This window comes from Rousettus aegyptiacus, unplaced genomic scaffold (genome assembly GCF_014176215.1).
Source record: "Rousettus aegyptiacus isolate mRouAeg1 unplaced genomic scaffold, mRouAeg1.p scaffold_m13_p_9, whole genome shotgun sequence".
Lineage (NCBI taxonomy): Eukaryota > Metazoa > Chordata > Mammalia > Chiroptera > Pteropodidae > Rousettus > Rousettus aegyptiacus.
In genome coordinates this window covers 6,276,888-6,301,629 of record NW_023416312.1, presented here as the reverse complement: position 1 = coordinate 6,301,629, position 24,742 = coordinate 6,276,888, and the positions used below count along the sequence as shown (strand labels likewise).

The window sequence follows — 24,742 nt, the reverse complement described above, 5'->3', positions numbered from 1 at the left end:
AAGTTAAATAACTACAACAATTGGTGTCAAAGCCTCAGATGTGATTTTACTTGCTTGTGCCATATTACATTAATGCGTAAATTTGTTATATTGAAAAAGAAGCACTCTGGTAAGTTTCTGGTTTTATATGTCCAAATACTTGAGTTTTAACACTTGACCTCATTCTATAGGGAAACAGAGTCCTAGAAGCAAAGAGCTGATCTCTTGTAGGGGCCTTAAATGAGACCCCGGGGGAACAGTGCAAAGTTAAATCAGTGAGCTTTATTTGTCCTCAAAACCTTTGTTACTTGTGATGTTATTGATGGAGCAAGTGTGCTAGAAAACGGCCATGTTCCCAGATACAGTCCCACGTGGGTTCACGTGTCTGGCTGGCAGTTCCAGCTGCTCTTACCACCAGGGGGCAGGAGCCAACCCGCTTTGCTGCCCTGCCCCCCAGCGTGCGTAATAGAAAGGCCTTAGAGGCCCTGTTGTGGGCGAGTTGCCTTCAGTAGCCGACCCCTCAGCCCACTTGCCCCAGGAGCTGCTGCTCGGTGCCCGGGAGCCCAGAAACCTCCTGCTGTTGCTTCTCAGAAGTGTGTCCTGTACTTCCTGGAGGCACCCGGGCCCTAACAGGCCCCAGGGGTGATGCTCGAGTGACCAGAATGGGGGTGTCCATTTGCTGCCTGAGACTTGGGTGATTCAGAACCACTTGTTCAGTGGTTTGTAAATTTTTAGTCCAGAGAATATGTTAGCCGCCTGTGAACTCTCCAGGCTTTTAAAACAATCTTTCCTCTAGCTCTGCCTCTCAGTCCATCCGTGGACACCCTGTAGCCAGCAGAATTGTGCAACTCAGGCCCTCTGGTCACGTGAGCATTTGCTTTTATCTGCATGACTTCTGCTCCTTGAAGTGTCTTAGAGTACATGTTCCATTCTGAGGACTTCTTGGACTTTGAAACATGGACCCCCTCCATAGGGATGAAAAAGCCTTGCCCTTCTGTAATATCGTCAGAAATTAAAAATCAAATATCACAACTATGAACAATAATGGGGTGGAGGTGGAGCACTGCTTTTTCAAGCTATAAAAGGGACTGTACTCACAGTTGGCTGAGGAAATGAAGTAGGGTTACATTTCTGGGGCTGTTTATACAGTGTGATGCCAGGACTTGCTTGTATTTCTGAGTCCTATGAGGCTGATCCAGGGAATGAGGCGTGCCCAGGGGAAAAAGGGTGTGCAAGCCAGGACCCATCTTCAGAAATCATGGTGGGCAGGTTTCCTTCCCTCCTGCCTGGCATTCCCTCTTTTGTCCAGCAGCTTGATGGAATTGAGCCCCAGTGAGCACAGACTCAGCTCGAGCTTGCCCATGTTCTCTGCTCTACCAGGCAGAAGATGGGGGGAGTGGTCCTGGAGAAGCATGGGACGAGTTGGTCAGCCCAGAGCTTGCAGAACAGGGCATGTCACCCTTCTGGAAAGCTGCATGGAAGCCAAATATGCTCCCTCAAGTCTTGTCAGCTACCAGCAGCACACCTGCAATCATCAGGACATCAGCCCGAACCCCCAAGCTGCCTGTGCTAACCCACTTTTTCAATGGCCTAGGCTGATAAAAAACAAAAAAAATCAAAACTCCTTCAGGGATGGGGGGGGTGGCAAGGAAGAAAGACAGAATGGTAAAATGCATCCCTCTTTTTTTTTTGTAGTGAAAATATGGGTTTGTGAACTTCTAACACAGAGACCCCAAATCCTAGTAGCTTCAAAAAGAGACGTTTTCCTGTCTTGTTTTTATGTTGGTAGGAGAAGGTGTTCCACATATCAGAGATCCACACTCCTCCCATCTTGTTTTGCTTTCCTCAGCATGTCACCTCCATCTCTTGGCTCTATATGGTTGCTTTAACTCCTTCCATCACATCTACATTCCCATTCAGCTATCCCTATCCTCTGGGGAGTCTTTAGGAGGCTGCATGCCCAGCCCAAAAGCTCTTAATCTATGAACAGGTTAACCAATTTTGGAGACAACCAGCATTCTGTCTCACATGTTTTATCATCCTAGTAAAGATGATAGTTGAGGCTTAAGTGATGAGATGAAACTAAGGTAGAAGATATAGCAAGGATAAGTTTTATCAGGTTCATAGCATGAAGGTTGGGTGGGGGTAGATGGAGCTGAGAGCTGTAAAGGATGGGAATTTTAGAGGAGTTAGGAATTTATGATTGGTGGCCCTTTCAATAATAATGTAAAGGCAAGTTAGAATTTGTTTTCAATTATTTTTGGTTACTGATCTGTTTTTATGAAAGCCTCTCCAAGTTAGATTGGACTTATGGGGTTTCAAAATGAGAATTGCAGAGTGACAGCAAATCTTGTGGGCAATTTTGGTATTTCAGGAATGACACTAGCAGAAGTGTGAGTAGAGTATAGAGGAGATGAGAGATGCATCAGAATCACGCTGTCATATCTTTCCTCCTGCGATCGGAGTCTTTGGCCAGCTGAAGGAGAGCCACTGTGCCTGAAGGGGTGCAGTAAGAACCACCATAACTAAAGGGGTACAGTAAACCTTCAGCTGGTGATTTTGTTTTCCTTCTGTGTAGGTTGGCCCTGCTCTTGAGTTTCAGTCAGGGGAAAGGGCCTAAGGTTTCTAGTGTGTAGACAGAGGGCTTGACCTCAAGGCCAAGGAGCTCTTCCCTTTACACTAATAAGAAGAAAGCAGAGCCTGGCTAGAGTGGAGGTATTTGGAGGAGAACTTGCCCAGAGGGAAATTAGGGGCAGGAGGAGGAGGTTCGATTTGCTCCCAGTGGAGCCCTTGGGGCAGACAAGATGAGGGTGCAGTCATCAACAGCCTCTCTGTGGTGGGATGGTTCTGAGGCTTCTGGAGCCATCCTGGGCACACGCAGGGACTGGGGTTGTAGCCAGTGGGACTCAGTCCTGGGGAAGCTACAAGGAGGAGTCAAGGATGGAAGGTCAGTACATGGACTTAAAACCATTACAAAATACAAATTCAATGAGAGAGGATGACATTAAATAGAAGATGGACTTCTGCAGTGTCCCCTGTGCTCCATGCAGGGAGTTGAGTGTGGAGGTCTCTGGAGGCTGCTGGCTGTCCTGGGGCCCCAGATCCTCAGGGAAGGTCTCTTCCCCTGCCATTCTGGTCACAAAGGGCTCCTGGCTGCTTTTCTTGTCCCTCCTTTTGGAGCATCTCCTGGGCCCGAGAGCGGCATAGCAGTCTTTCCAAGTATGTGACAGAGGTCTGAGAGGGAGAAGGGACTTGGGATTAGAACGCCCTCCCTCCATTTTCTGCCTATACGACTTTGGTCACATTGCTTCAGCTCTCAGAGGAAAGGATTGTCCCTTTCCCTAGGGGTCTGAGAATTTAGGGAGATATGGCGTGGGAAGCAGCTTGACATGGTGGCTGCTGAAAGTGTCTGCTCCTTTATTATCGCCTTCCCCTCCCGCAGTCCCTGCTGCTCCCTTTTCAAAATCCTGTTCACAGCTCACCTCCATTATACTGGAGCCCAGGAAAACCACTGTGTGGCCTTGATATTAAAGAAGACTTTCATTTTATTCTTTGAATAAATTTCAGCATGAGTTCTGGAGAGCTGAACAAGCCCTGGAACAGGAAGGTTGTTGCGTCAGCTTCGGACGGGCCCCCAAAGGCTGTGGGAAGCCACGAAAGGGTTAGAAATGAGGGAGGTCACACAGCCAGACCTGCGTTCTGGACAGATCATTCTGGCAGCCCCTGGGAGGTGGGGAGGAGAGTTCTCAGCAAACCGCACCCATCACCCACTCTGCACAGTACCCTCCATGTAATCCCATCCCGGTATTTCCCTTGGGGGGCGCCTCCAGTGATCTCATTCTACCTTTTCCTGGGCTGTTCTTAGAAGAATAGGTGTCACTCTGAGGGTGGCCAAGTTGTTGGGAATTACAGCCAGCAAACGATCAAGCGCAGTCACCTTTCTCTTTCAAATGGTAGAAGCCGCTACTTTAAAGATTGTGTGAGCTCTGGGAAGCCCAGTGTGTTGCAGGGGGCTTCCATGAAATTTCGGGCAGAGCTTTTATTTCATTTTTTGAATTTTTATTTATGTTTTTTCGGGCAGAGCTTTTTTCATATACATTTTTATTTGGAAATGTTTATATTAATACGGTGAAACTAAATTTTAAGAGACACGATGTCATTAGTTTTGGATATTATTAATTTATTACAAAAGAGAGACATGGAAATTATTTACATGAGATTTCAGAACTTCAGTGGAATAGGCAGCTTCACAGTTTGCCATTTCAATAGTGATTTATTTCAGTCTACGTACCTTCCAAGAATGCCGTCCTCTCTAAATAAAAAATAATCCTTGTCTAGAACTACTTTGGTGCCTCCATATTCTAGAAGAAGAAATTTGTCTCCAACTTTCATGCTAACTGGTTGAATTTCTCCACCTTTTCCTTTAGAGCCCAATCCAACAGCTACTACTGTTACTTGCAATACTTCTCCTTGAGATTTTTCCAGAAGTGTAATGCCTCCTTTGGCTACAGTTTCCCCAGCACTCCTTTCAACTAATCCTCAGTCAAAGAGGGAAAGAAACTTTCTAAATGCCTGTCCTGCCATTGCTACCGCAGTTCGTACTCCGTCTGTTCTCATGTGCAAGGAGAGACCTGCCTCGGGCAGAGCTTTTAAATGATAGTCTCTTCCGTTTGCTTTCTCAGAATTAAAATCTCACGTTAAGAACACGAGGAGGCAACCAGAAGCCTTAACTGCCTTCGAGCTGGACTCCAGGCTGCAGATTCCCTGTGGCCCCGCGCTCAGGAGTCTAGGTCTGGCAGGGAGGGCCGTGTGTGCTGCGGCCTCTCCCTCAGGTGTGAACAGTGCTGGGGTGAGGGCGGGTCCCCCACCCAACCCACGAACCCAGGCACCCAGGGGCCATGGACCTCGGCCAGGAAACAAGGTGGTGACACAAGGTGGGACTAGCATCTCTACCACATAGAAGGAAGTGAGGAGAGGTCCAGAGTTCTGTGCCTGGCGGCTAGTCTTGTCTGATGGGGCGGGATGAGGTGTCAGCCTGGTGGCCAAGCTTGTCGCCACCTGCTCCTAGAGCTGGACCGCCCTCCGTCCCAGGCTCCCTGTGTCTCCAGCAGGGTCCCAGGCCCAGACTTGGCCCAGGACACAGACTAGGTTTCTTCGGAAGGTCAGAAGGTCAGACTTACCTTGCCAAGACCACCTACTGTATGTAGGTCATACAATGATGGGGAGGTGTTCGCTTTTATTTACCTGTCTCCTTCCCAGTTTCTCTCCTGTTAGCCATCACAGTCCCATCTTCCCCTCAGTCTGTCTCTCACATACACTCTCTCACACACACATGCACGCACACACATGCACGCACACACATGCACACATACACACACTCGCAGAGACACACACAGACACACACATGCACACATCGTAGTGTGTTTTAGATCCAGACGATGGGACCCAGTCCCATCACCCCTAGGACACAGCTTCTCCTGGGACTTTTCCGCCTTTTCGAAGAAAACACGTTCCTCACACTTGCTCCTGAATTCGTGCCCCTCCCCTAAGAAGTGTTCTTAAGGCCTTGGAGCTAATTAGCCCATTGTAGCCCCCGGGGCGGGGGGTGCAAGGTGAACAGCAAGAAGAGGTCTCAGTCAAGTGCGGGGTTTCACACCTGGGCTCTGCAGCCCAGGCATTTCACTCTGGGATTGGTGGCTGTTAGCAGTGCCTTGTGAAAACTGGCCCGGGTTGTGGGGGTCAGTACTTGGCATCAAATAGAAAGCATCAGTGTGGGCTCTCCACCTAAGGGTCAGTGCTGCTCTGTGAGGGGGTGGTGTCCGTCCTGTGGCTTGTGGGCAGTGAGTGGCGGTGCTGTAGGCTGCATTAAAGTCTCTTCATGTCCTCTTTGTGCTGGCACCATGGGCCAGGCCCGCTGGCTTCCACTACACATGAACCAGGTCAGTAACATGAACCTGCCGAGTGATGTGAGAATGAAATGCTCACATTGGTCACAGGTCACAGGTCATCGGTCAGTCACAGGCTTTTTGCATGTGACCGACCCCGTGTGACGCACAGAGGGGTGCACCTCAGCCTGACGCTGTGAGAATCCCCTGGAACTTTGCATGCACAGCGCCCGGCCTCCTGACCAGTGACATGGGAGTCTGTGGGGCCCAGGCCTGGGCACCAGGATTCCTTACAGGTCCCCCGATGATTCTTATAGGTCCCCGGGTGCAGCCAGGGAGGGGAGCAGGCATCTAGAAGTGTGACTGATGCCAGTTGTGATGTAGCTGGGCCCCCTGACTGCCCTTCCTCAGGGGCAGTGGCTCTAGTCTGGGCCCTGTGCTCTCCTTCCAGTTCCCTTCATGCCTTCCACCCTTGTCCCTCTGTTGTATTCCGAGAACCCTACCAACTTTTCCCTGCTCTATTTTTTGTCCCCCCAGAATGAGGTTGTCACTTCAGCTCCATACACCGCAGCATGCGGCATCCCCCAACTTGTATAGGTAAAGGAAGCTAGAAAGAGCTGGGCTCACAAGCAAGTCTCTCTCATTGGCTTTGCTGGAACAGTTTTCCATTACTAAAGAGTGAGGAGGCTCCCGTCTGAAAACTTGGGCCCTTGTGGATTTCCAATCTGGATCCTTCCCCAAATATAAGATACTCAGAGACTAGCTTTCTCCAGAGACCAAGGTCACTAACCAGGTGACTCTGTAAGGACCACTATGTGTGGGAGTGTCCTGTTGTTGTTGTGCATCAAAGGGCTCTGCCCTCACCCCCCAGTATAGATGGTTTTATTATTTCCTTCTTCTGCTGTCTTACCTTTTTCTATACCTTGTTATATTTCACTTTGTGCTGAATATTTTATTTAAATATTTTTTGTAGAAATAACTTGATGTTATCCTCACAGGAAATAATTTTTGTTTGTTTATACTAGGTACCTGGGAGTGTTAAATCCCCAAATGATGAGACTGAGCTACAGTTCATGTGCTAAACTGAATCACTTTTACTCTGAAGGTATGGCTCTTTGTGGTCCCTATCCATGGTAGGGGTGGCTTACCAGCACCCCTTCTTCAGCGGGTTCCAAATTCTGACTTTTGTCCCTCAGTCCCACAAAACCACCAGAAGTACAGCCAGGCCTCTGTCAGTCTTTTCTGGATCAGTAAATGCTTTGGGGGGATGAGAGAGTCCCTAACCCCTAGGCCATGAACCTACGGGTCTGTGGCCTGTTAGGAACTGGACCGCACAGCAGGAGTTGAGCGGCAGATAGCAAGCAAAGGTTCATCTGTATTTACAGCCACTCCCCAGCACTAGCATCACCACCTCAGCTCCACCCCAGATCATCGGGCATTAGATTCTCATAGGATCACTGGTCCCTGGTGCCAAAAAGGTTGGAGACAACAGCTCTAGAGAAAAAGCAGTCCTCTCAGCTTCTCACACCTGTCTAAGTTTCTGGTCTTTTTCCAGCTCTCAGCTCAGTAGTTAATCATTGTTTTTCTTAACTCTTCGATGTTCTTGAGACTATCTTAGAACATTTTGCCCAACTTTTTCAGTTGTCTTTCCGGGGAACAGCTGCTGTGCCTTACCCCATCCTCCATTACAGGAAGCAGAACTCCCGGTTCCCATGGCTGCACAGGGTGTTGATAGTAATACCTGATCTGTTCGCAGCCTCTGCGGCTTAGCTCACACCTAAGGATAGGTAGATAGATAGCGCTACTAGCATCTCCTCCCACTTCTCCCAGTGCTGTGAGGTCTCCCTCTCCTGCCAGGCAGTATATTATGCCCTACTCAGGTTGATGTGGCTTAGGTATACCAGGAGAAGAAAAGCTAGCTTTAGGAGTGACAGAAAGTGTTTCCTCCCACTATTCCATGCTCCTCCATGGAGAAGAGGAATCAAGTGAATGAGTGGAGAGGACTAGAAATGAAAGTAAAGGGGTTGTTGAGCATCCATTGCATGTTCAGTTACATTCCAGGAACAGACATTGTGAACCCACTGATTACTAGGTGCTAAAAGGAGGCCCAAAAGGGGGTGAGTAAATCAGTCTTGGTCTAGGATAAAGAGAAAAATCACACATTAATTTGAACAGAGAAAAGTTAAATCTAAAAAAGTATTATGTATAAGAGAGGATTGAAATAATCAGGAATTGGCTAGTAAGAATAAAAACAACTCTAAAGAATACGGAAATAACAGGTCTAAGGAACAGCTACTACCTCTAGGGCTGAGAGTGCAATGAAGAGGCACAACTACGACTCAAAGAATGAGACAAGTCACTGAGGTGCTGCACTGGTGGAAATTCATGGAAATATACCGTGTGTGTGTGTGTGTGTGTGTGTGTGTGTGTGTGTGTGTGTGTGCAGCACTCTGCAGCAGCCTGCCTAGAAAGCAAATGGGAACCAAGAAGCAAAACTCGATTCTTCTATAGTCTCTCTCCAGCACATCCTACAGAAAAAAAAAAAACTTGAATTGTGCTACTTGCGAAGGGAAAAATATTTAAAGGGCCCATATTCATTTCCACAGAGCAAGCACAAGGAGTGAATTTGAAGCTGAGAAGCAATAAATGTATAACCAGCTCAGTGCATAGTTCTGCTTATTCACCTCCCCCATGCAGCCTCCTACATACATTTACACCTCATACAACAGCAAAGCAGCCCTGCAGTTCTACCTAATAAGATACAATTTTCCTTTTTACAGATGAAGAAACTTTCACCCTTCCCCCAACCCCGGATGAGGAAACATACTGTGCTAAGGGTCACCGTATAACCTATGCATTGAAAAGAAACTCAAATTCCAGACACTGAGTGCTTTTTAACATTTACTTAGAACCCTGTGAGGGAAATGCTATTTTAAAAATAAACAATATGTGATACTGCTCTCCAGGAACTTAGGAGAGAGGCATGTTGGCGAATATTTCTTTTTTCCCCTAATTTTGTTAAAAAATATAATTTACATACATATACATGCATATGGGAAAAACGAAATGTTAATAATAGTTAACATCTACAGAGTTAGCATTTCAAGGAGTATTGATGGATAGCCATAGTTTTTATCTTACTATTTTTCTGTATTTTCTAAATTTTCTATAATGAACTATTATCTTAAGGAAAAATAGACTATTAAAAAAAACTCCATATACTCTTAGAGACTAAGTGCAAAATGTTTACACTTATTTTCATCTTCACTGTCAAAAAAAAGGAGGCTACCGGTTTTTTAAAATTTTATTTATTTGTTTTAATTAGTTTCAAGTATATAGTGCATTGGTTAGACATTTATATAGTTTATAAAATGATCCCCCTAATTGCTCCTTCTCTCCTCTGGTTTTCCACCTAGCCAGTATATTAATGCTAACTGCATTCCCTCTGCCATACTCCCCATCTCCATGACCATCTATCAACTAATTTGTATTTCTTTAATCCTTCACCCCATTCCCCAGGCCCCCAAAACCACCTTCCCTCTGTTTGTCATCACATTGTCCATATATTTGTGAGTCTGTTTTTGATTAGTTTGTTCTTTTTGTTCCTTAGATTCCACATGTAAGTGAAACCATATGGTATTTATCTTTCTCTGTCTGACTTATTTAACTCAGCACAATAACCTCTAGGTCCATCCATGTCGTTGCAAATGGTAGGATTTCCTTTTTTAAATGGCTGAGTAATATTCCATTGTATATATGAACCATAACTTCTTTATCCAGTCATCTGTTAATGGGCATTTAGGTTGCTTCCATATCTCGGCTATTGTAAATTGTGCTGCCATGGATATTTCGGCGCATAATCTTTACAAACTATTGTTTTGGTTTTCTTTGGGTAAATACCCAGAAGTGCAATTTCTGGTTCAAAAGGTATATCCATTTTTAATTTTTTGAGAAACCTCCGACTGTTTTCCAAAGTGGATATACCAAATTGCAATCTCCCCAACAACGTATGAGGATTTGCTTTTGTGAGTTCTTTTTAACTGAGTCCAATTTATTTATTTCATTTTCGTTTTTTTTTTTTTGAGCTTACTGTTAAACCTGAATATTTTTCATCTGTAGAACGCTCGACTGGTTTTCTGTACATGGCTCTTCGGTCGACTGATGCTGGTTCGTCATCTGTTTTTGCAGTTTTTATTTCTGCTTTAATTTTCATGACTTCTTCGACTTACAGGTCTCCCTTTTTTAAAACTACCATTTGGGGCTGTTTATCTTCTTTGTCACTGTGATCGCAATTTCCACCTGGCAGCTGAGGCTAGATTCTCTTGGTCCATCCAGTGGGCTCTTCCCGTAACCCACTGTTCCTTGAAGCCAGCCAGGAATGCGTGCTCAGCTAGCCGTTCCTGCGACACCTAGTTCCATTTGCCCACGGCTGCTCTGGGGAAAAACTGGCTCGGCAAAGATTTCTAATATCAGGCAAAGTTATTTAAATACTAAAAGGAGGCGAAGGTAACCCGCGGCAGAATCCTAGAGAAGAAGCTACTCATTCTTACCGGTGAAGTATAGGAAAGTGTGTTGGTGTAGGTGTTATTCGAACAGATGTAGCACTGAACAGTCTTTGAAAGATGTGAAATTTTTCCAGAAGCAATTGAGTGAGAGGTAGAATAACATGGGGGGGTGATGCGGGTGTTCAAATCGTAACCCTGCCGCCAGACTTGTGATTTTGAGCACGTTAATGTTAAACGCTCCGAGCCTCAGTTTTCATCTTTGAAATGGAACAATAATACCGACATCTTACATAAGGACTACCACATAAGATCAGACGTGTTTAATGGCTGGCTTGTTGTGAGCGCTCGGTAAATCGTAGCTATTATTATTTTATGGAGGAATGAAGCACACGGCTGTTTGGAAAATGGCAAGTACAAAGCACTACAGCTGAAGTGTGACATAGATTTAGTGGGCCTTAGTAGGGGCACATTTTAAAAGTTGGATTATTTTCAGATTTGTTCCGAAGCTGGCATCGGGCCTGAGTATGCAACTCGGAAAACATTAGAAAGTCTGAAATCAAATCTCTTACATTCTACACTTTTTAATGATGTGTTACGTGTGAAATGCATCTTCAGAAGAGCGGAATTACACTGGTGGCTACTGGTTCATATATATATGTGTGTGTGTGTGTGTATTTATGTATTATATATATACATATATATGTATTTTTTTAAGTACCCTTTAAAAAACATACGAATATATATGTTTGGAAACATATGTATATAGGGGGTGCGGCAAGGTGCCACACTTGACGTCATCCCTGCCCCCAGCCCCCCACCCTGGCGCTCACTGGCTAGGTGCCACTGCGCAGCCGCAGAAACGTCTCTTAGGATTCGAGTCCTGCGCCTTCGGTTGGGTGCGTCAGTCTGCCGCAGTCGTTCGGTGGGTGAAGTCGCACTCCAGCCGCGGCGCAGACACCGGGCCTGAGACAGTCGGCCTGTCTTCTGCCTCACGATGTCTGAGGAACAGGGTAAGGGACCCTCCCCGAAACTGCCCCACTAAGTTCTGCCTCTTACAACGTCCAGGGAAAGGGTCTGGGAGGGTTCGCACCGAACCCACCTAGAGGGCTACACAGGCCACCGTGGGATTGGTTGGTCATCGGCCAAGGCCCGTTCGTCGTACCCCTATAGGTCAGTGAGCATGTGGGAATGTAGGTGTGGTGGGCGGGATCTGGCTCCGGGTCCAGGGTGTCCCCTGGGCTCTATGTGTCCTAGAAACTTATGGTTTCCCCGGTGTTCATGGCGTCGCAGAGTTTCGGGGCATCTTTAGGGTTTATGGCGTGTCAGGGACTCGACGTGATCCCGGGGCTCATGGCGCCTCAGGTTTGTGTGTTATAGCGGTTTGAGGTGATCGTGGGGTTCATGGCGCCTCAGAATTATGGCGTTATAACGGTTCGACGTTACCTTGGTGCTCATGGCGCCTCAGGTTTGTGACGTTATAACGCTTTGAGGCGACCCCGGCGCTCGTGGCGCCACTCGGGTTAATGGCGTCCTAGTGTCTTGAGGCGATCCTCGCGCTCGTGGCACCGCTCGGGCTCATGGAGCCCCTAGGGGCTCGAGGTGAACTTGGCGCTCGTGGTGCCACTCGGGTTAATGGCGTCCTAGTGGCACCGCTCGGGCTCGTGGAGCCCCTGGGGGCTCGAGGTGAACTTGGCGCTCGTGGCGCCACTCGGGTTAACGGCGTCCAAGTGTCTCGAGGCGATTCTTGGGCTCGCGGCGCCGCTCGGGCTCATGGAGCCCCTGGGGGCTCGAGGTGAACTTGGCGCTCTGTGGCGTCACTCGAGTTAATGGCGTCCTAGTGCCTTGAGGCGATCCTCGCGCTCGTGGCGCCGCTCAGGCTTGTGGCGTCCCAGGGTCGGGGGTGATCTGGGGCTCACTGCATTTCCGGGTTTCAGGGTGTCCCAGGGGCTCGAAGCGACACTGTGCTTGTGGCGCCAGCGTTCGGAGTGTCGGAGCCTGGTTTCTGCATGAGGGCTGAGATTCTTTCCTGGACCCCACTAGTGGTCGTGAAACAATCTCCGCCATCTCTGCTCCGGAGGCTGGGCCATCGCAGTGCATTTCTGGTGCCCTCCAGAGGATGGCTTCAGAGCTGGTCCGTTAGGCTGCACTTGTTCTTTGAACTTTTCTCAAGGCCTCGTGGGCACCCCCTCGAGCCGCTGCTGAGCCCCGCCCCTTGCGAGCGGTCAGCACTTTGCAGCGCCGCGGTGGCGTGGTTCGAGGTGGTTCCCACAGCCTCTCCAAGGGTGCTACCGCCTATCAGCTTGTATTGGCCGCTTATCGAGTAACTGGTGCTGACTTGCTGGGACTGTGTTGGTCTTTCATCCTTTCTTTTTTCCTGTTGGAGGAGGTAGGCGTCCAGGAAGGACCAAGACTCTCAGACTGTATATCGAATCTTGAGTTTAAAGGATTGATGAGCTAACGAGTTGATTCGTTTTAACATCTGAGATCGATACATTGATTTTGAAGCTTTGACGGTAACCACATTTGGTCAGAAACAGATAGTGCAGGCTTGCCGTTTTATCGTAAATACGTAAACGAGGAAAAAGAAAATAAAAATGTGGGTGTGGAGAAGTCTTCGCGTATAGAGCCTGATGCAGGACTCAAAGAATACTGTGCATGCTCCAGGGCGCATGCTGCCTGCTACACGGTTGAGCACGGTCATTTGATAAAAAAGGCTCCAATTTAGTTTGTTGGGGATCAAAAAATCCGACCCGTATGGCCATTGTAATCTGTCATTTTGCTGGTTATTCCTTGCAGTGGTCATCATGTGGAATGTCGGTTTCAGCCTTTGCCATTGTGAACTATGCCTTATCTTATAAGTTCATGGCAACTTGGTTCTTGATACCTTGGGAGCATAATCTTCAAAAAACTTATGAATGTTATAATGTCTTTTAAAAATTGCTTATGAAAGTTATATATAAATAAATAAATATATATATATATATATATATATATATATATATACCTAAAAGAATTAATTGAAATTTTACAAATTTACTGAGAAACCCTAGGGGGCCAGGTGTTCATGTTTTTTAAATAAGAAGAAATTTATTGCTCTATAAAATCACAAGTACTAAAAATAATACCGTGTGTGTCTGTAGATATACATATAAACATACATATATATCTCAAAACTTTATACTAAGCAATAGATTTCTTAGCTAGCTTGCAATGATTAGAGATATGAAAATATTTAATGTAATTTTTTAGCTAAAATATATTTTTAAAATAATCCATAACTTTATAAGGTAGTTTCCTCTAGAAACTGTTTATTTAATGTGGTATCTAACCTAAACTTTCTCTGTTTTTATTCTTAGATTATATTATTGTAACTATTGATGATGACAGTGATAACAATAATGATGAGGATGATGATGACGTTGTGGTAATCGAAGATTCTGAAACAGAATCTACTGAGAACACAGATTTCACTGATAGCGTGCCTACCACACAACCAAATTTTCAAGGCAATAGTGATAACTATCAGCCACCATACCAAATGTCATATGGTAATTTTGTTAAATTTCCTCCTGCGTGAAATTTTGCTTCTGGTCCCCTTTTTCAGTAAATTGCTTAAATATTCCTATGTGTTTTTTATTAATTAGTAATTAGCAGAGGGCCATAATATTTACTTGTGCTTGCATTTTCCCTTCATTTAAGCTTTGTCATGTTTCCTTTTCTGTTTTTGCTGTACAGAGGGTGGAGAAGTAGCCTCAGAAAGCATTATGGAGAATATATTCTTTCTCTGAAAAATTTGTGCTTGGGAATTATAATTATAACTGTGTGGTGACAAAGTAAAAGCTGAATTTATGGGAAAAACAGGTTGGGTCAGGGGTTCCTGAAACAGATGACATGGTTGTCTATGTGGAAGGTCTCAGAGAATCAACAAAAATCTCTGGGAACTAATAAGCAATTATAGCAAGATTGTAGGATACAAGGTTAATATGCAAAAGTGAATCCTTTTTATATATACCAGCAATAAACAATTAGAACTTGCAATTAAAAATAGCACTATTTACATTAATACCCCAAAAAGAATCCATGGGAAATGGAGTCCTGCTTCCAGAACTGCTATAGCTACTTGTCCTTTCAATGGTTGCTTCTCAACCACAGTGATGGAAATGGGAGGCCATTCACCTCACTTGTATACAGAGAGCCAAGAGACATTAACCCCCTGGAACATTTCTTCAGTAGCTATATGACATTTTGTTCTTTGCCTTTTGCTTAGAGAACTGGGTTTCCTACTCTTTAAAATATTGAAATGTTTGCTTAGTTGGCAAACTTTCTGTAAAGGGCCAGATAGTAAATATCTTAGGCTTTGCAGCCATAAGGGCTCTGTCACTACTCCACTCTGCTATTGAAGCATAAAAACAGCCTGTACGTAAATTGATGAATGTAGCTATGTTTCAGTAAAACTTTATGAACATTGAAATTTGAATTTCTTATAATTTTTCTATTTCAATGAAATATTCTTTTGGTTTTTATTTTTTAAATCACTTAAAGATGTAAAAAAAATTCTTAGCTCATGGGCTTTACCAAAAAACAAGCGGTAAGGTATATTTGGTCTATAGGCTACAGTTTGTGGAACCTGATCTAACTGATGCCAAAAACCCTTTGATACCACTTGTTATTTGTTCTGGTTCTAAAAATATGTGCAGGACCAGCAGATACTTCTTGTATGTGTTATATCTGGCTGACTCCAACAGTACTCCTTAGTGGGAATGAACAAGAGAAGAATTTTCAAATGTGGATACCCATTTTTTTTTTATCATTTCTACTTCTAGGAATTTATCCCATAGAACTACTTGCACAGTGCAAGACTGTTCAGCAGTGTTTTTTTGCAAGAGCAAAGCTTCAGAAGTAACTCAAATATCCATGAATCAGGAACTGGTTAAATGAATCATGGCCTGTCTGCATGATAGGAAACTAAGAAGCTGTTAAAGTGATTTTAGTATATCTAAAGGTATTGGTTTAGAAAGACCAATGCACATTTAGTGAAAAAAAAGGAGGTTGCAGAGCAGTAATTATAGTCTGATCCCTTTTATTTATCTAACAGAAAAATTCAGAAAAGGAGATTTCAGTAAAGGTAGATAAATATTGTTTTTATTGTGGGAAAATATACATACATCATAGTTTTCATTTTAACCTTTTGTAAGTGTACAATTTAGTAGCATTAAACAGCCTAATAGCTCTGGTAGAATTTTCAGTATAATGTTGATACCAGTGGTGAAAATAGGCACCCTTGTCTTGTTCCTAAGCTTAGGGGAAAAGCTTTCAGTCATTCAACATTGAGTATAGTGTTAGCTGTGGGTTTTCGTAAGTACCCTTTATCTGGTTGTGGAATTTTCCCTCTGTTCCTAGTTTTTTGAGAATTTTTATAATGAAATGGTATTGGATTTTTGTCAAATGCCTTTTCTGCATCAATTGAGATCATAGTTCCCACCCCTTGATTTTATTAATGTGATATGTGTACATTGATGAGTTTTCTTATGTCGAACTATCCTTGCATTCCTGAGATAAATCCCCCTTGGTCATGGTAGGTAATCCTAATATGCTGTTGGATTAGATTGGCTAATATTTTGTTGAAGATTTTTTCATCTGTATCTATAACAGATATTGGCCTATAATTTTCTTTTCTTGTAATGTCTTTATCTGGCTTTGGTATCAGAGTGATTCTGGCCTCATAGAATGATTTAGGAAGTATATACTCTTCAGTTTTTTTGGAAAAGTTTGAGAAGGATTGTTGTTATTACTTTAAATGTTTGGTAGAATCTGCTAGTAAAAGCCCTATAGTACAGGCCTTTTCTTTGCTGGGGGGGTTTGTGATGACTGATTCAATCACTTGTTACAGATCTGTTGGGATTTTCTATTTTTTCTTGAGTTAGTTTAGATAATTATTTAAATTATAAGAATGAATTGCTTTCTCTAAAATTCAGCCAGGACTTCAATTCAGTTTGAGTTGGCATTCTGAGAACATATCCATATTAAATTTATTAAGGTTGTAAATATGTGAATTAACTTTTTTATATGTTGCTTTTCAGGAGTTGAAAGTTTAGCAGAGCTAAGTAACCAACCAGCTTCACAAATGAACCATCCAGGAAATTTAAAAAGATTTAACCCCAACTCAGGAGAAGTGGAGTTTATCCCATCGTACAGAAACAGCCAATTCTCTAATTCAAAAGAGGATGATATGGTTTGTATAGTAAAGTGAAAATCTTTATTTTTTTTATTCTGCTTTTTTTTTTAAAAAAAAAAACGAGTTTAATTTCATACATTAAAATGCACAGACCTTAAGTATATAGCTCAATGCATTTTGACAGATATGTATACCCACTCCCATCAAGATAAAGAACGTTTCCATCATTGCAGAAAGTTGCCTCATACTTCTTTCTCATAAGTCCCCACCCTCCCCAAACCTTTGAGAAATATTATTCTGATCTTTTTTTAATCATAGATTAGTTTTGCCTGCTTATAAAACTTAATATAAATAGAATTATACAGTGCACACTCTTTTGTGTTACAGTCTCTTTTCCTTAGAATAATATTTTGGAGAATCATCTGGTTGTAGCAGTATTTCATTCTTGTTTATTGCTGAGCAATATGCCATTGTGGGAATATCTATAATTTGTTTATTCATTCTCTTTTTGATGGACATTTGAGTTGTTTCCAGTTTCTGGCCACTATGGGTAAAGTGACTATGAACATTATTATGGAAGTCTCTTTGTGACCATTTATTTACATTTAACTTGGGTAAATACTCAGGAGTGGAAATACTGGGTCACACAGAGCAGATGGAAGTTTATCAAAAACTGCCATATGGTTTTCTGAAGTGGTTGTACTGTTTTACATTTCCATCATATTCTGCTATCCTTTTTCATCTCTGAAGTTGAATAAAATAGATTATTAAACTATATATAATTTGACTTAACAGAAAATGCATTTATTTCCTTACATAAGATTGAGGATAATAATACCACATAAGTGTTATAGGCAATTCTCTTAACTTCTGTCAGCTCCAATATTTTCATCTTTGGGGAAAATGTTAATTTCCTATCAAGAGCCAGGGTTCCTGACATAACTATGTGAAAGTAATTTAAAAAGCATAGAGCACTATACAAGAGTAAGATGGCAATATTGTTTTTATAATTAATCTGTATTATAATTCCATATAATTTTTGCTAATTTTGTAATACAGGGCTAATTCAGGTAATTTTGAAAACAAAGATATTGATTACTATTTGATATGTTTTTAAAAAATAATTTAAACATTTTTCAGTTACAGTTGGCATAAATCTCATATTAGTTTCAAGTATATAACATGGTGATTAGTCATTTATATAACTTATGAAGTGATCATCCCAATAAATCTAGTACCTATCTGACACCATACACATTTATTACAATATTTTTGACGATATTCCTTATCTGTACTTTACAGCTCCATGACTGTTTTGTAACTACCAATTTGGACTTCTAATCCCTGCTCCTTTTTCACTCACCTCCCAACCCTCCACCCATATGGCAACCCTCAAAATGTTCTCTGTATCTGAGGTTGTTTCTGTTTCATTTCTTTTGCTTAGATTCCGCTTGTAAGTGAAATCATATGGCATTTGTCTTTATCTGTCTGACTTACTCCACTCAGCACAATACCCTCTAGGTCCATCCATGTTGTAGCAAATGAAAAGATTTCATTCTTTTTCATGGCTGAGTATTATTTCATCGTATATATGTACCACCTTTTTTTCCATTTATCCATTAATGGACATTCAGGTTGTCTTAATATTTTGGCTATTGTAAATAATGCTGCAGTGAACATATGGATTCACCTGTCCCTTCAAAAGTAGTGTTGGGTTTCTTCAGATGAATATCCATCCAGAAATGGGATTACTGGGTCCTTCTTTGTCTCTTGTTATAGCTTTTGTTTTAAAATATGTTTTGTCTGGTAAAGTGTTGTTACCCTAGCTTTTTTTTTTTTCCCATTTCTGTTTTCATGAAATATCTTTTTCCATCCTTTTTCTTTCGATCTCTGTTTTTTGATCTGAAGTGAGTCTCTTGTAAGCAGGAGATATAAGGGTCTTGTTCTCTTATCCATTAAGCCACTTTATCTTTTGATTGGAGCATTTAATCCATTTATATTTAAAGTCATTATTGATAGGTGTGTACTTATTGCCATTTTATTATTCATGTTTTCAATCTTTTTTATTCTTAAAGAAGTCCCTCTAACATTTCTTGTAATACTAGTTTGTTGTTGATGAACTCCTTTTCCTTTTTCTTGTCGAAGAAGCTCTGTATCTGTCATTTGATTCTAAATGATAACTTTGCTGGGTTGTAGGTCCTTGCTTTTCATCACTTCAAATATTTCCTGCCAATCCCTTCTTGCCTGCAAAGTTTCTGTTGAAAATCAGCTGCTAGTCTTATGGGAGCTTCCTTGTAGGTAACTAACTGCATTTCTCTTGCTGCTTTTAAGATTCTCTTTGTCTTTAACCTTTGGCATTTTAATGATGATATGTCTTGTTTGGGACTCTGTGCTTTCTGGGCTTGTATGTCTATTTCCTTTGCCAGGTTAGGGAACTTTTCCATCATTATTTCTTCAAAAAGATTTTCAATTACTTGCTCTCTATTCTCCTGGTATCTCTATGATGCGAATGTTGGTATGGTAGATGTAGTCCTAGGGGCCCCTTAAACTATCCTTAATTTTTTGGATTTTTTTTCTTGTTGCTGTTAGATCGAGTGTTTTCTGCTACCTTATCTTCAAAATTGCTGAGTTGATTCTCTGCTTCATCTAATCTACTGTTGATTACCTCTAATGCATTCTTCGTTTCAGTTATTGTATTCATTTCTAACTAGTTCTTTTTAATGTTTCCTATTTCCATTTTTATTTATATCTTTTTGTTTTAAGTTCTCACTGAGTTCATCTACTCTTCCCCTAAGTTCATTGAGCATCCTTATAACTAGTGTTTTGAACTTGGTGTCTGTTAGATTGCTTGTCTCCATTTTGTTGAATTCTTTTTCTGGAGCTTTGTTCTGTTCTTTCATGTGGGGCATGTTTCTTTGTCTCCCCATTTTGGATGCCCCCCCTGTTTTTGGTTCCATGTATTAGGTAGAGCTGCTATGTCTCTCAGTCTTAGTATGGTGGCTCTATGTAGTAGGTGTTCTGTGGGGCCCACTGGTGCGATCTACCTGGTCAACTGAGCCGGGTTCTCGAGGTGTGTGTCTTGTGTGGGTTGTGTGTGCCCACTTCCTATTGTAGTTGACTTTTGGTTGCTCAGCACATCCGTGGAAGGGATTGATTCTCGGGCTGATTGGTTGTGAGGACTGGCCAGTGAAGAGCTGACCCTATGGAGCAGGATTCACTTTGGCAGGGCTGTGGCGCCTGCCCAGTTTGACCTTGGGTGTATTGTCCTCAGATGCAGCCCTGGCTGCTGCTCTGGCTTGGTCTGCAGCAGGCCACTGGGCATGCTGGCTCTGGGGCCTCCTGGGAGGGGCACTGCTGCAGCTAAAGTTTAGCCGCAGCCTGTGCCTTGCCTAGGGTCACCTTGCAAGAATCACAAAGCAATCTACAGATGGCCACCACCCATGCTGGGCTTGGAGGTGCCTCGAGAGACCAAGCCATGAACTGAGGGCAGCTGCTGCCTGTGCTGGACTTGGGGCTGCACGGCAAGAGGTACAGGGCATGCCAAGGCCAGATGGTGCTTGTTTGGGTTTGCAAACCTTTGAGAAATGTTAGGAAAGTCTGCAGCATGAGCCCAGACAGACTATTTGTATGGAAAAGCCTCTGGAAGTGGCTTGGATAGGCCTGCATGTTGGGGGGTGGGCAGAGTCTCAGGGAATCGCCTGGGCAGGGTGGCCTGTATTAGCCAAGTCGACGTTGACTCAGACATGCTGCTGCCTTCATGTGCATGCTGGGAGTAGGCAGGGCTCAACAAAGGAACAATGGCCTCTGCCAGCACTTCTGTCTGGGAGAAAGCTGCCTCTCCAGCCCTCACCCTGAAGCCAGATAACTCAGTTCCTCCCTGTATATCACTGGTGCCTTTCAAGCTGCTGCTCCAGCATTGGAGCTCAGAGTGACTGAGGCTGTCAGTTGTTAAGTCTGCGCACAGGCCCCTTAAGAGAAATCTCTGCTATTCCCACTGCCCTCCATCTCACTCGTCACTCAGCCACAATCTCTGCTGGTTTTTACAGCCAGAAATTGTGGGGACTTCTCTTCCCGGCACTGAAACCCAGAGCTGGGGAGCCCAGTGTAGAGCCAGGACCCCTCACTTCTCCAAAGAGACCCTCGCAGCTGAGATATGTTTTTCTGATTCTCAACTGCTACACACAGGTGTGGGACCAGCTCACTCCGGGTCTCTGCCATTTCTACCAGCCTTGAGGTGGCCTCTTCTGTGTTCCCGGTTGTAGGACTTCTGTTCAGCTAGACTTCAGGCAACTCCTAATGATGGTTGTTCTGTAGTTTAGTTGTAATTTTGATATGGTTGTGAGAGGAGGAGGTAAGTGCAGTGTTAACCTACTCCACCATTTTGACTAGAAGCCTACTTGATATATTTATATTTAAATTATTTGTATAGTCTGCAATTCATCCTGAGAATAAAGAGTTACTATACTTAAATGTAATTGTTATTTGCTATTTACTTATTTTATCCTGTTTTAGTCTGGAAAAGGATTTAATTAGAGATTAATTTATTAAGAAAAATAGGTGCTTAAGTTTCCTCTTTTGTCCACAAAGTGTCACTGTTGGATTATTTGAAAATCAAAAGCCATATAACATTTGGTTCTTTGTTTGCAGTTAAAAGTACTTCCTTTTAAAGCACTTTTGGTGCCAGATTATTGGAAGACTAGTCTGTCCTACCCTTAAGTATGTAAGGGTTAAGCTTGGTGAAAAATGGTGCCTTTAGTATAGTTGGTTTAATGAGGAAACAGTTCTGCAAGTATCTTTTTTGCTGCTGTAGTATTTGCAATGGGCAGAAGTACTTAGGCCTTTGGTGCTGCTTGAAAGTGAAATTAAAGTCTTAAACCTTTCTTTCTTTCATATTTCCTTTCGGCCTATTAATACATCTTCCCTAGGGAAGAAAATAATTGGGAAGAAGGTGGAAGCGTTATTAATACATATATATATATTTTTAATTAATTTATTTTAATTAGTTTCACGTATACAGTACATTGCTTAGACATCTATATATTTTGTAAAACAATCCCCCCAATTCCTCCCTCCCTCCCCTGGCTCTCCACCTAACCGAGTTATTAATGCTGACTGCATTCCCTATGCCATGCTCCCACCCCTGTGAACATCCAGCAGCTACTAATTTGTACTTCTTTAACCCTTCGCCCCGTTCTCCTATCCCCCTAACCCCCTCCCCTCTGTCTACTACCAAATTGTCTACTATATTTGTGAGTCTGTTTTTGATTAGTTTGTTCTTTTTATTCCTTAGATTCCACGTATAAGTGAAATCATATAGTGTTTATCTTTCTCTGTCTGACTTCAATACCTTCTAGGTCCACCAAAGCAATATCTTTTTTTATCACCTTTTCATATGCAGGGGTCTTGTTTTCTTATCCTTTCAACCACTCTATCTTTTTGTTGGAGCACTTAATTCTTTTCCATTTAAGGTACTTATTGATAGGAATGTAGTTGTTAACATTCTTTATTCCTGTTTTGGATACATGATTTTTCTTCCTAAAAAAGTCCTTTCAACATTTCCTGTAATACTGGCTTGGTGGTAATAAATTCCTTTAGCTTATTTTTGTCTAGGAAGCTCTTTATCTGCCCTTCAACTCTAAGTGATAGCTTTTCTGGATAAATCATTCTTGGTTGTAGATCCTGGGTCTTCATCCTGTTGAATGTTTTGTGCTAAGCCCTTCTGTCCTGCATAATTTCTTTTGAGAAATCAGCTGCCAGTCTTATGGGTTTTCCCTTATAAGTAACTATCTGCTTTTCTCTTGCTGCTTTTAGTATTCTTTCTTTGTATTTAACCTTTGGCATTTTAATGATGATGTGTCTTGGTGTGGGCCTCTTTGGATCCCTTATTTTTGGAATTCTCTGAGCTTCCTGGGTTTTATGTCCATTTCCTTCACCAGGTTGGGAAATTTTCCATCATTATTTCTTCAAACAGCTGTTCAGCATCTTGATTTTCTTCAGTTATGCTGATCAGATGGATATTTGGACCCTTAATAGCGTCCCATATTCTCCTTAAGTTATTTTTAAAGTCTTGGCATCTTATCTCTTGCCGTTCTGATTGCATGTCTTTGGCTTTCCTGTCCTCTATATAAAGCATTTGATCCTCCTCTTTATTCACTTTGTTTATTCCATTTAATATACATTTCATCTCAGATAATGTGTTCTTCATTTCAGACTGGTTCCCTTTCATAATTTCCATTTCCATTTTTATGTTTTTTTTAAATCTCTTTGTTGAAGTCCTCACTGAATTTAACCAAAAGTCCATTGAGCATCTTTATAACCAGTGTTTTGAACTCTGCATCCGTTAGATTACTTGACTCCATTATATCTGGATCTCTGTTCTCTTCTCTCATATGGTTTCTGCTTCTTTGTCTTCCCATTTTGGCTGCCTTTTGGTGTCTATTTCTATGTACTAAGCAAAGCTCCTAAGTCTCCTGGTCTTATTAGTGAGGATTTGTGAAGTAGGTGTCCAGTGGCACAGTCCTGAGAGGGGTTCAGCTGCAGGCCAAACTTAGCTCAAGCCTCTGTCCCTCCGGGGCCACCTATTAAGATTCAGCAAGCAGTCCACAGATGCTGAGTTTATAGTTGCCTCAAAAGGCCACACCAGAAACCGAGGCCAGCTGCCTCCACCCGTGTGAGTCTCAGCAAGGAGCACCTGACTCAGTGAGGATACACGTGGATGTGGCTTGGGTGGGGCCGTGAGTTGAGGGAGGTGGGGTTTCAGGGGATCCTCTGGGCGTAGCTACCTCTGTTATCCAGTTTGATGACATTACGGTTATGGTGGCACTGTGTCCACACACAGGGAACAGGGAGGGCTCAATAGGGAGCAATGGATACCGCCGGCACTTCTGTTCAGAGTGAGTCTCGCTTCTGCCCTCTCTCCACAATATCTCACTCTAAGTACCCGGTGCCCCCTGGGCGCAGCGGAATCAGCACTGGTGCTCAGAGCAAGCAGGTCCTTCACTACGAAAATGAGGTTGCGGCCCCTTTAAGAGGCTTCTACTGCCGCAGCCTCCATCTCACTCAGTCACTTGGGACCGGGCAGCCCTGCGTCCTCGCTCTGTCCTACCTTCTGCCGTTGCAGGGTGCTTTCTTGGATTGCTCTCTAGTTGTATGACTTGTTCACCCCAGGTGATTTACTCTTGCTGCTGCTCCTTGTTTCCACCAACTTTGATTTGGTTGCCAGAGGGATGAACAGCCTCTATCATCTACGCCATTTTTTTCTCCAATACATATATATTGGACTGAATATTTATGTATATTAATCGCTAATTGCCAAGTATGTTCACATTATTATGATTTACTATCTAAGCTTAGATAGTAAATTCCTTTTAGCCTTTATATACTGTGGAGTTACACTGAAGTCATGAGTTCAAGAAATATTTCTCTCGTGAATTTGTATACTTCACTTCCTTAACAGTGAGCACCTAACAAGACAGTGAACACTTAACCATTTTATTTCCCTGTTTTCCTTATTTAATAGGAAATTCATAGAAGTTTTGTACCCTGTTCAGTGTCTTTTCTAATTTTTGAAATAATTTCAGATTTACCGAAGAGTTGCAAAAATTTTAGAGTTATCATGTATACACTCCAGACAACTCCCCTTAATCTTAAGTTATCTGTATAACTTAAAATTATGGTAATTGTATAACCACAGTGCAGTTTTAAAAACCAGGATATCAACTGCAGTCCTCGTTTGAATTTCGCCACTATCCCTTCTTCCTCCATCCTTTTTCTATTCCACCATACAGTCCAGCATCCCATACAGACTTTAGTTCTGTCTCCTTAGTTTCTTCCAGTCTGTGACAATTTCTCATTCTTTACTTTTTTCTCATGACCTTGACATTTTTGATGAGTGTGCTCATCAGTTATTTTGTAAAATATCTTTCAATTTTGGTATGTCTGATATTTTCTCTTGAATAGATTGAGATTATGAATTTTTGGCAAGAACAGCACAAAATGATGTGGTCTCTTCAATGAATCATATCAGGAGTACATGGTGTCCACATATCTTTTTACTGGTGATGTTAACGTTGATCACTTGGTTTACATGATGTCTTTTGGATTTTTGCCCTGTAAAGTTACTGTTTTTTCCTTTGTAATTAATAAATATATTCGGTGGATGGGTACTTTGAGACTATGCAAACTTACTGTTGCCTACT

The 24,742-nt window shown here is 42.7% G+C and overlaps 1 protein-coding gene and 2 pseudogenes across 5 annotated transcripts in view; 1 reads left to right on the top strand and 2 right to left on the bottom strand.

Annotated features, from left to right (window-relative positions):
- Positions 1–4,257: 4,257 nt before the first annotated feature.
- On the bottom strand, positions 4,258–4,563 carry LOC107514775 (annotated as a pseudogene).
- A 4,525-nt stretch (positions 4,564–9,088) lies between these two features.
- LOC118607862 lies at positions 9,089–10,654 on the bottom strand (annotated as a pseudogene).
- Positions 10,655–11,279: 625 nt separating this feature from the next.
- The window catches only part of BEND2 (BEN domain containing 2), a 48,208-nt gene continuing 34,745 nt past the window's right edge, over positions 11,280–24,742 (top strand). For 4 of the 5 annotated variants that reach the window (XM_036226948.1, XM_036226949.1, XM_036226947.1 and 1 more), the window contains exons 1-3: positions 11,280–11,379; positions 13,726–13,917; positions 16,450–16,601. In XM_036226948.1, the coding sequence (XP_036082841.1) occupies positions 11,364–11,379; positions 13,726–13,917; positions 16,450–16,601 (360 nt within the window). In that variant the 5' untranslated portion in view covers positions 11,280–11,363. The remainder of the gene's footprint in view (positions 11,380–13,725; positions 13,918–16,449; positions 16,602–24,742) is intronic. The other variant, XM_036226950.1, reaches the window with a different exon arrangement.